Source organism: Xenopus laevis, chromosome 3S (genome assembly GCF_017654675.1).
Source record: "Xenopus laevis strain J_2021 chromosome 3S, Xenopus_laevis_v10.1, whole genome shotgun sequence".
Lineage (NCBI taxonomy): Eukaryota > Metazoa > Chordata > Amphibia > Anura > Pipidae > Xenopus > Xenopus laevis.
The window spans coordinates 106,894,681-106,907,230 of NC_054376.1; the positions used below are offsets into that span (position 1 = coordinate 106,894,681).

Here is a 12,550-nt window from a genome sequence, read left to right on the forward strand (position 1 = left end):
ACTTATTGTTTCTACCAACAACTCTTTCCAGTATTTCCAGTATTTCAGTGGTCATATTTTGCTTCAGTGTTGTTGTCCATCTAACCAAGCTCTTTTTTACAAGCCTGTTATTCTGAGAAATGAGAACTAAGGCATAATAACTTTGATACAAATTGTGACTATTTTTTCAAGATATTCTTTAGTTTTGTATGTAAAGGGGGTGCTGTGTTGGGCACTCCCTTAATTATAGATGCTGCTGTATTATTTTCTAGCCAGGTTGTGTTTTCATGCCCTGTTTAAGGGGGTTATGTATCAAAGTCTTAATTTATCTCAATATTTTCTGCTACAAACTCCGATCACATCTGCTTGGGCTTTTTACGTGTATTTATTATTAATTTTTCTTTGCGGGAAAAAATCTGATTTTCACTTTTTTTTGGATTTTTCACCGAAAACTCAAATTTTTTCTCGAAAGCTTCAGGGTATTGCATGAAACCCAGCGCACATCAAAAAATCATTGGGATTTCTCCCATTGACTTATATGCAACCTCGACAGATTTTCTGATTCTGACTTTTCCATCCTCGGGGGTTAATAAATTCCGAAAAATTTGTGTTTTTTTTTTTAAAAGTCTGATTTTATAAAAAATAGTTTTTCATGATTTTTGCATTCAGAGTTTCGTAAATAAACCCCTTATTGTTTACAATTAAATACTTCAGACTCCTTTTGCAACTTATACATCAATTTGTAGTGTTACATTTTTGTACTGTTTGGTTTGGGGAACTCTTGCAAACATTCCTGCACCCACTTTCTGAACACCATAAACATGAAATCCTTCCAGAATGTGTTTTTCCATTTCTAGGAAATCCAATTGTTCAACTAATTGCCCTTAGTCCAATCGGGAATACACTTGGAAGCCACCCACATCTTCCCGCTCATGGATTGTTTAGGATGAAATGTGTTCCCCATCTCTATTGGGATTTTATTACCATTCAAAATATTGAATTATGTGGAACAGAAAGAAAAAAATATATTTGTGGTTGCATAGTTGCCGTATTGCATGGAACCCATATGATATAAAAATAAAAAGTGTTTGCATAATAATTTTAATGAGAACAGCAAATTAAATTGACATACTGATAATTCTACCCCTCTGTATATGGTGCTGACTTCATAAAGATTTCATAGCTAATTGAACACCCTAACGAAGAGCTAGACAGGGCTATTAGATCAGCAGCATGTGACATGGGCTGCCAATAAAAAATTTCGACTAAAAGATTTTAGAGTAAAAAAAAGAAATCCTCCTGTGTATATACATTTTAACCAATAGTTGAAGCTAAAACCAAGACGGCTGTGGAATATAACAGCAAGACAAATCTTAACAAAGAGGATAATTCTGGGGAAATTGGGATTCTTACGCTATTGACTTGTTTTTATTTGTTCAAATGAAGCTTTACAGTTGGAGAGAACAAGTGTCAACATTGACTTTCCCTTCAGCCTTTGCTGTGCCTTTATTCCTGTATTCTGAGAGAGAGAAATATATAACTTTATAAGTAGTTCTCCATGCCGTTCGTAGTTTTGGTCAATCCCTACAGTTTCCCGATGAAATCTGAAACCATTTCTAATTTTGAATTTATCATGAAAGCTTTCAGAGCCATTGACACACTTTAAAATGCTTAGTGCAGCCCTATCCTCAGAGGAGGTGGTCACCATGGAAACAGCACAGATATTTTCCTCTTCATCTTCAATGAGCTTGTTGCATTAACCTGGGTTACTTTGTTGCGAGGCCCTCCAGCAGTATAAGGGTTAAGAGCCTCTTGAGAGCGCGGGTAAAAAAAAAAGAAGCTTATTTTCTGTTGCTGTCAGAATGAGTTTGCTACAGAAATGTAATTGGTCTCTGTTATAAATAATTAATACACGCAATCCAGTTATTTGCCAAGTCACATTAATGTTCTGCTGCTTAGATATTGAAATACATATTGCTGGCATCCCGTTTCGATAATATGTTGAATAGCAGGAATAGAAAAGTGCAACAGTGATGGTGCAAATCATAGGCTTTGTGGGGTTTCCTTACTCTGACAACAAAACCATTTATTAAAATATTTACTGTAAATGTTTTTTTAAGGCACATAGGCACAGGTAAGGAATCTGTTATCCGGAAAACTATTATCCAGAAAGCTCTGAATTACGGCATGTCATGATCCAAATTAAAATGTTTAAAATTATTTCCTTTTTCTCTGTAATAATAAAACAGTACCTTGTACTCGGTGTCGAACTGGGGCACCAGGGGCCCACCCAAAAACCTTAGACCAGGGGCCCACCCAAAAACCTTAGAACAGGGGCCCACCCAAAACCTTAGACCAGGGGCCCACCCAAAAACCTTAGACCAGGGGCTCACCCAAAAACCTTAGACCAGGGGCCCACCCAAAACTTTAGATCAGGGCCCACCCAAAAACCTTAGACCAGGGGCCCACCCAAAAACCTTAGACCAGGGGCCCACCCAAAAACCTTAGACCAGGGGCCCACCCAAAAACCTTAGACCAGGGGCCCACCCAAAAACCTTAGACCAGGGGCCCACCCAAAAACCTTAGACCAGGGGCCCACCCAAAAACCTTAGACCAGGGGCCCACTCTCAATAATATTATTCTTCCTCTCCTCTTTCAACCTCTATTCTCCTAATATCCATTCAATCTATTTAGCCTCTTTGTTCTCATAGAAATAGGGAATGGCCGTGAAATAAATTGAAAGTTTAGCAGCATGAGGTCCCACTGACACCTGGGCCTACCGGGAGTTTCCCTGGTATCCTGATGGGCCAGTCTGACACTGCTTGTACTTGATCCAAACTAAGATACAATTAATCCTTATTGGAGGCAAAAAAAAAACCTATTGAGTTTATTTAATGTTTAGGGCCCCCTGGCAGCTCGCGCGCCACTGTAATCCGGCCTGAAAATCACATACTGAGGGGGGCGGGGGTCACGCACCAGAGCCCGCCCCCCTCTAGTTACGTTACTGCCAGACAAAACCAGAAAACCCCATGTGCCAAACAATGTGGATAATAGGTCCCATACCTGTATATAATGTTCTTATTGGTTAAAAGCTGGCTCTCGCACTATACTATGTAAAGTTGGTTGCACAGAGATGCCAATTTTGATCCCAAGTAATCTGGGTGCATCTTGGCCCTGCCCTACCCCTGTTCTGTTCCTCACAGGAACCTTTCTCAACCTCGCCTGTGAGGAACTGAAACGTTGGATAAATAAACCTAGTTTTTTTTCTTTATCACAGTCATTTTTGTTGTAATTCCTGTGAGTGCCAACACTTTGGACTATGTACTTGATTTTGATGCATGAGCATTTGAAGTCTGCAATCTATGCATTTTTCATATATATATTCATTTTATTTATATATATATATATATATATGTGTGTGTATATATATATATATATATATATATGTATGTATATATATATATATATGTGTGTATATATATATGTGTATATATATATATATATATATATATGTGTGTATGTATATATATATATATATATATATATATATATATATATATATATATATATATATATATAAAGAACGGTGGGTGCAGGCTGCACACCTCGAAAAATCCACAACCTGGGTGCTCTAGTCAGATAAATCAATGCAGTCAGTCTATATTAATAATATAGACTGACTATATATATATATATTTATATACTTTCCAGCAGCACCAACACTGGAATATTTTCCAAAACGAAAAAGTATATAAATAGTGAACCATGTATAAACTATGCAAAGTATATGCAAGTCTTAAACGTGCAAACCGGGTGATGTTGGGAAGCAGTGTGACACACACACATATATATAGATATAGATATATATATATATATAGATATATATATATAGATATATATATATATATATATATATATATATATATATATATACATATACATATACATATACATGTTTTTAGCCTAATCAGTTTCTGTTAGTATTTGTCATGCTCAAGTATTCACTACATACAATATTGTTACTGCTAAAACCAGTGGGTACATTTGGCAGAAATATAATAGACAATGTTGCATTTTCACACTACATTTCCTTTACATCTAAGCCATTTGGTGCAAGCTAGTGGGCAGATGGGAAAGCCTTACTTTAGACAGATTTAGCACATTTGGGTAACAAAAAGATGTTTTTGTGCAATCTGTTAGGGAATTAAAAAATTCAGTCTTGCATTCAGCAGGAAGCTACCTGAGCAGTGTTTCCTTTTGCTAATCTATCTTGTTTACATTGATATAAATTTGTACATTGATGTAGAGATTAACAATATGTCGATACAATCATCTATACTCTGAATTTAAAATAATAATCTAATATCTATATATATATATAAAATATATATATATATATATATTCCTAAATATAAGTGTAACTATGTATATTTTGCTATCCTCTTTGTAATATGGCTTATGGATTAATTATAAGCATATGATATAACCATATAGTACATAAAGCCTAATGCTGGTGCAGCAACTCTAGTTACTTGACCATATGGATAAGGACACTATTTTTCTATGTCTGACACAGGTACAACATGCCATTTTTTTCTGCACCAGCGTTGTCAACTTTACTTTCTTGGGTTTAATGACCCTTGTGGCAGCCCCATAGAGCCAGCAAGCTGAGTGGCCAAATTATAGGTTCGCCTAAGGCAAACTGAGTAATTCCTGGGGGAATTTACCCTTATTAGTAATGAGATGTTCAATATTTTATTACTTAATGTTTTTATGACTGACAGACGTGACTTAGTGATAATATATCCTGAAAATATAACATATTTTTCAGGATATATTATTATATTTAGACTTTATTATATCTTTATTGTATGGTTTTATACTAATGCTCCATGCCAATCCTGTGCAATATTTGCCTGCACTCACCTATTAAACTCAATGACTGTATCTGTCTGCAAATTCTGCCAGCAATAATTGTTTTTATTATAAAATATTGGAATGTATATGATTTAAGGAGGAAGCACTTCCAATACACACAGCCAGTGCCTTGTTGTATAATAAAGTGTACATCTAATACATCATTTCTTGTTTTTTTTTTATTGTTCATAATGGCTGTAGTGGAAATGTAGCCCAAAATAACGAAAACATGACATTTATAGGAATATGTGTTTGTTTGCATAAATTACAGATGTTTACTTATGTTTACTTATTTGTGAATGATATTGCTGTTGAAAGCAGTATCTCTCATTTCTATCCGCTATTGAAGAAGCAATATAGCAAAGGTCTACTCTCCTCCGTCTAAAGGTAGCCATACATGGAGAGATCCGCTCGTTTGGCGATGTCACCAAACGAGCGGATCTCCCTCCGATATGCCCACCTTGAGGTGGGCAATATCGGGCTGATCCGATCGTGGGCCCTAGGGCCCAACGATTGGATCCTAGCGAACGGGCAGTCGGATCGCGGGACCGCATCAACGAACAGATTTTTAGTCCCATCCGATCGAGATCTGGCCGACTTTCGGCCAGATCTCGATCGGGGAAGCCCGTCGGGGGCCCCCATACACGGGCCAATAAGCTGCCGACTCGGTCTGTCGGCAGCTTTTATCGTCCCGTGTATGGTCACCTTAAGGGTAAGGGCACACGCTAAAATTCAGGGAGATTTAGTCACCCGGTGACTGTGATGGGCAAATTTCTCCGGTAATTTGCAAAATGGCGAAAAAATCGAGAAACGTGAATTTTGACGCCGGCGTCAAAATATTTTTGACTCCGGTGACAATTCCAACACTGGCGACAAGTTGATGGGCGCCTAGAATTGTCGCCGGCGTCGGAATTGTCGGCAGCGTCAGAATTGTCTTCGGTGTCAAATAAATTTTGATGCCAGCGAATTTTCCCTTGCAAATTTTCGCTGCAAATTTGCAAATTTATTCGCCGGCGGTGAAACGTGGAAATTCGCCGTGAATTCGCGCCTGCCGAATAAATTCGTTATTCACTAGCGACTAATCTCCCTGAAAAGCATTTCCACTGGCTAGAATCTAAATCGGCGGTGGGATGTCACTCGGAGCGATTCGTTTTCTGAAGTCGCCTGACGTTTCCTCTTGAGGCAACTTCAGGCTAAATGTAATGGTTATATATTATAGATCACAGATACTGATGTTAAGCTACCCTATACATAAAGATGCTTAAAGGCATTGCTTAGATGTGAATATCATAAAAATGTAAAAAAAAAACAAGTTTACGTAAAACAGTTTGTTCTGTGAGTGCCCAGAGCAGGGGTTTGTGGTTTGCAGTGAGAGCAGTTGCTATTATTCCACATGATCCTGTCACTGCTACATATAAAAGCACTTTGTTCTGGTACAGCCTAATACGGAACAATTGTCTATTAACTGGAGGAGTACTTATCTTTCAGGGTAAACTGTGATGCTCTGCACTTAGACGCCCGCCTTTTGTTAGAGCTTGACATTTCATTCATGAACTCACTGCTGGGGTTCACATTAGAAAATTTAAAAAAACAAAAAAATATATAGAAAATTGCTACAATTTACGGTTTTTATTCAAAGCTGGAATGAGCTATTGTTGTTGTTGACTTTAAGAGCAGCCTTGTCTTGCTGCATAAAAAAGTGATGCATAGCAAAGCTTTAATAGGAGCTGAAACCACAGCAAGGCAAAGCAATTTAGTTAAAAGGAACTAAGCACTTAGCATAATGCGTGGATCACATACCATGCTGTTATCAGCACAGCCAGCTCCATTGGATTACACAAGTTCAGCAAATGCATCCCGAAGTCATTAACCCTTGGCATAATGGTGGTCTCAGCACTCTGTAAGCACCTGATCTTTTTGTGCTGATGCCATTTTAAAGGGCAGTTCTGTAAATGCAAGGTTCTAGTTATGGTCACCAGGCCCCAGCATTCCTTTGCCTAGTAGGAGCTCTAGCCCTGATTAACAGATATGTGTGCAGTGGTTTCCATATCTTGTACTATGTTGGATATGTAATGGAGCAGGTTCTGTTGCTTTTCAGCAATCTGGGGCAAACTTAAATAATGCCATCACATGATTCCATGATAACCATCAGCTGCAGTCCCATGACCAAGCCTTGAGGAGTTTATAGGACAATCCATTCACTTATTCATGGACAGTCTTTGAAGCTGATGGTGGCCATTGGGATTCCACCCACCTTGGCCTCTGCCCTGTGCATTGATCCTTGCAACTGGGTGCTGCAGTGCACATAGACAAATACAAGAGGTCCTCTCCTCTGCAGTCAATACACTTGATAAAGAGCTAGCAAGCTCCAAACATGTTTGTGAATAAAGGCACCTTTTGCAGCTGACATTCTGAGCTTTATTGTATCCACACCTATTCATTGGATTTACAGACTGACTGCTTTGGATGGAAGCAAGGTGTTCAGGATACTAGAATCTGTCTCATCAGGGTAAAGGTACCAGTAACCCATTGCTCTCCTCTGCAGTCAACCCATTAGCAATATATTTTGATGTCTGTTTGCTACAATGCACAGGCACTTTACACATGTTGAAGCGGGAAAGGCAGGACTGTGCCAGGGAAGCTCTTGTTGATAGCATAGCATATTTGTCATTTTAAAATAGTATTTGGATTATTAGTTCTACCCCTGTAAAGCTGAAATGTGAACTGCAGTGTTGGCTGGCTGAGGAAGATGCTCAAGGTTGCAGTTCACAGCTGAAAGTTAACGTCTTCTCTTTTATTAAAAAAAAATTTGGACCCAGTAAATCACAGATTGTGACACACTTAGGGGCACATTTACTAAGGGTCGAAGATCCAGGGTTAATTAACCCTCGATATTCGACCATCGACGTAAAATCCTTCGACTTCAAATATCGAAGTTGAAGGATTTACCGCAAATACTTTGAATCGAACGATTCGAAGGATCTTAATTCATCGATTGAACGATTTTCCTTCAATGACAAATTGCTAGGAAAGCCTATGGGGACCTTCCCGATAGGCTAACATTGGTGCTCGATAGGTTTTAGGTGGCAAAGTAGGTGGTCGAAGTTTTTTTTAAAGAGACAGTACTTCGAATATCGAATGGTCGAATAGTCTAACAATTTTTGAAGGTCGAAGTAGCCAATTCGATGGTAGAAGCAGCCAAAAAAATACTTCGAAATTCAACATTTTTTCCCTTCTAATCTGTCGCTCGAGCTAAGTAAATGTGCCCCTTAAAATTCTACATTCTATTCATGTGTGTCTGACGTCATTTCAGTGTCACGGGTTATACCAGTTTATCCCTTTATCCACACAGTCTGGTCTAACTGATTTCTAACATTGCCCATGATATTGAAAGGTTACTGTTTCTATGTGCTACTTTGGAAGAAGACAGAACTAGTGTCATGTTCTTGTGCATGTTATTATTCCGTATTAATGAAGTAAACTCTTTGAATACAGCAAATAATTAGTTACCCTAAGGCAAATGACACTATGGCACTGCTTTCAGATGATTTCTTGCTGAGCCCCAGAGCCAAGGACCTGCCTTCAAGGTTGATCAATTCTTTCAAGCTACATATTTTATACCCATCATACTACAGACCATGGTACGTTATTACTTTAAAATCAGAAGATTATAGAGAAACTCTAGTTTGGTGGGTATTATTTTGCTTTACTTATATAGAGCTCTGCTGGGAGGTTGTTGTAAACCCTGTTAAGCCAACCAGAATGATGAGTGGGGCTTGTGGTATTGAAGTAAACTGAAGGTATGCAGGGTGTATCTGTTCTAACACTAATATACTTGAGTTATATCTGTTCCACAGTGTAGATTTTCACACAGGCAGCCCATCACTGCTGTATTTTTCCATTTCACAAGGTGCCTCTCATTTTCCTTGACTAAATTTACTGTTGTTCTGCATTGGTACCTTCAGAATGCCAGGAGGTGAATCATCTCTGTATTCTCATTTTAACTTCATTAACTCTGTGCAGATGGGATGTGCAACAATGAAGCAAGGGAAGTGCTAATTAGTCGAGCTTTTTAATGTCCATTCTCAGTTTCTGTGAGGATTGGCAGCTTCATCTGTCTTCCCTGCTTGGCTGGCGAGCTTGAGATATTTGCAATTGGTGACACTTATCAAGCGCCTGATTGTGTAGGAATTAACCTCTGACGTATGTGAGGAAATGGCCTCAATAAAGCTAATCAGAAATCATGTACCTACCCTTTTGGCTGTAGTGTTTAGTGTTCAGAATGAAAGTATAACTGTAAATTAATTCAGGCATGAAAAACCTTCAGCTCTTGTAATTCTTAGTGCTTGGAAACATTTTTGTTTGATTGGGTAAGGCTATTGAAATGGCACTAGTGGGAAAATATTGTAGAATCTACTTAATTTACAACATTTTCCTACTACTGCCATTTGAATACTTAGTAGATAAAGCAGTACCTTGGGTAATCAATGTGGCTTTCAAAGCACAATCCCCTTGTTAGAAAAAAACCTGAAATGTAACTTAAGGGTAAACAAAAGCTGAATAGAGGACAAACACAATGCCAGTCTGGAGTTGAAAATCGCCAGTGTCAGGAATTTATTGTAAAGGGAGCAGAACATTCCATTTGAGTAGATAAGTCATGCTCACTTCTCCTCAAATCCCTGTTTGCAATTATGGTGACCATTTTGCACAAATTTCTTTTAAGTCGGATTTTATCTTGGCAGAATAAAGTTTGAAGCATCACACATGGTATGCTTTGCTGGCCCCTTTATTAAGCTCAGGACATGAAGAAACGCATGGCTTATATTTTAGTTAAGAAGAAAAAACATTTTCGTTTGTTTAAGAAAAATTTGTGGAAAGACACTCGTTATAGGTGGGTGTGTTCATGGAGCAATATTTAGGGCTGATATGGTTGCCACCTGGCCGGTATTTTCCCAGCCGGGCCAATAAAAATGATGGTTGATCCCAATGTTATTAATAGGGAAAAAGATAAATATATAGGAAGGCCGGTGTTTTTTTCCAGAAAAGATGGCAACCCTAAGGGCAGACTTACCCTGCTGGGATTTATTATAGTAACCAAACACTTGTTTTTAATAATTTAGCTGCACTCCATCAGTTAAGCAATGAGGGAAGATATATCTTTACTCAGCAATTAAATGTATGGCTATATAGAAACCAATGCATTATCAATACCAAAACATTGGCTGTCCTGATCCGTGCAGCTGCAGAATGCTTGAGAGTAAAATGGATTATGATTGCTAACACCAGACCCTACCTTGTTTTGGGTGCAATGGAGATTACCTTGCATTATGCTGGGGTTTAAATGTTCATTGCAAATACAGACTGAGTATTGCATTCAAACTTCTTAGACTGATCAGCAGTCGCAACTGTCAGCTAGTTGTATCCAGGTCAGGCCATAAATATGACAAATGCTGGAAATTGGTTTGAGTTTAACAAGCTATAGACTGCATGGCTTAAGCTTCATTGCTTTTTGTGGGTTAAAAATCCCTTCAATGTAATAAAATCCATAAATTGGCATCTGTGGCTTTAGTGGCCTACAGTAACAGTATATTAGATAGAAAATTGGATTCCCCTGGCTTGTGGAAACATTAAATTTAGCCTTTGTGTTGTCAGTCTTGAAGTTCACACACCAGTGTGTAATCCCTGTATTTCACATTGTGACCCTCCTTTGAAACAAGCTTGTTCTCGATTCCCTGAATGCGGACATTTTTGCTCCTGCGGAGTTCGTAGGAGATTTTCTTTTTAATTATATATATATATATATATATATGTTTACATATATGTTTCTATTTGCTTACTATTGAATTTTAAGCATAGTACAGTACACTTGCGTTTCTGCACAAAAAAAAATTTCTGGATTCGGCCAATCCTTGTGTATTACCGAACCAAATCTGAATCCTAATTTGCATTTGTAAATTAGGGGCAGGGAGGGAAATCACGTGACTTCATCACCTTGAGGTGGGCGATATCGGGCTGATCCAATCGTGGGCCCTCATCAACAAACACATGCGGTCGCATTGATCCGATGGGATTTTTAGTCCTGTCCTATCGACATCTGCCCGACTTTTGGCCAGATATCGATCGGGGAAGCCCGTCGGAGGGCCCCATACATGGGCCAATAAACTGCCGATCTGTCAGTTTTTATCGGCCCGTGTATGGCCACCAATTAAAGTGTGATGCCAGATAGGGTGATTTTGATGCCCTTAAAACATGAAGATAAGTCATATGTGTTATTGCTTTAGCCTTCCTTATTGTTTAGTTATGCATTTCTAGATAAGAATGGAAGCCATTTAATTATTCCAGTATAATATAAAACTGTATACTTTGTACCAGTACTACAGATGAAAGATATTATGAGCAAAGTTGATTCAAGTCCAGTAACCGGTAGTAACCAACCAATGTTTGTTTCTTTATCATGTCCGTAATAAACTACTGAAATCAAGTGCTGATTGGCTGCTTTGGGTTTCTGAAGTGGAATGAATGTTGTCCATGCCCTGTATTAAAGGAACAGTAACGTCAAAAAATAAGTGTTTTAAAGTAATGAAAATATAATGCAGTGTTGCCCTGCACTGGTAAAACTGCTGTGTTTGCTTCAGAAACATTACTATTGTTTATATAAATAAGCTGCTGTGTAGCAATGGGGGCAGCCATTCAAAGGAGAAAAGACTCAGGTTACACAGCAGATAGCAAATAAGCTCTGTCTGTCTAATGGTGTTATCTGTTATCTATTAGTTAACCTGTGCCATATAACCGTTTTTCAATTTCCGCCATTGCTCCACAGCAGCTTGTTTATATGAACAATAGTAGAGTTTCTGAAGCAAACAGATCAGATTTACCAGTGCAGAGCAACAGTACATGATATTTTCATTACTTTAAAACACTTACATTTTTTGGTGTTACTGTTCCTTTAACCATATATCCATAAAAACCCCTTCAATATCAAAGCACAGCGTGATTATTTTTATGTATCTTCTGTATCTTTCATGTATTCAAAATGCAGTTAAAGCAGATTTAAATGTAATAACAATAAAGAGCTTTTCAGGCAATAGATTCTGAGAAGACACCAAACATCATCGTTTAGTATTGGCTGTGCTCTTTCTGTAGCTAGTGAAAGAATATATCCATGTATAACGAGCTTATAGAAATTACATACTAGCAAAAATGGGTGTTTAATCTTTTGTTCCCAGTTAAAATCTAGGATGTCAGTTCTGGCTTTGATGAGGAAACAATTCAACAAATTGTCAGAGGCGGTGTCTTCTAATTGCACAGCCTGATGTCAATTGAAGAACATCTGGCACAGAATTTAGTTTTTCTTTTGACAGAGACATTCCTTCATGGAGAAAGGCATCTTGAGAAGTGTAAGAATTCAGCTTTCCTTTGTCTCCTCTTCCCTTTTTCTGCAGCTGACATTATCTCGACGGTAGAGTTCAACAGCACCGGAGAATTTCTGGCGACTGGGGACAAGGGGGGGCGCGTGGTAATATTTCAGCGTGAGCAGGAGGTAAGGGGCTTCCCACCACAAATCTAATTGTATGTTATACTCTTATTACAGGTTCCATGCTGCTTTCTAATTTCTCTGTCTCACACATTGCCCTGGTTATCAATAAGCACGCGG

At 38.3% G+C, this 12,550-nt stretch overlaps 1 protein-coding gene across 7 annotated transcripts in view; it reads left to right on the plus strand.

Moving 5' to 3' along the window:
• ppp2r2b.S (protein phosphatase 2 regulatory subunit B, beta S homeolog) overlaps positions 1-12,550 on the plus strand; it is a 219,626-nt gene that overhangs the window by 158,834 nt on the left and 48,242 nt on the right. For all 7 annotated transcript variants that reach the window (XM_041588722.1, XM_041588723.1, XM_018256156.2 and 4 more), the window contains one exon: positions 12,339-12,436. In XM_041588722.1, coding sequence (XP_041444656.1) covers positions 12,339-12,436 — 98 coding nt within the window. The remainder of the gene's footprint in view (positions 1-12,338; positions 12,437-12,550) is intronic.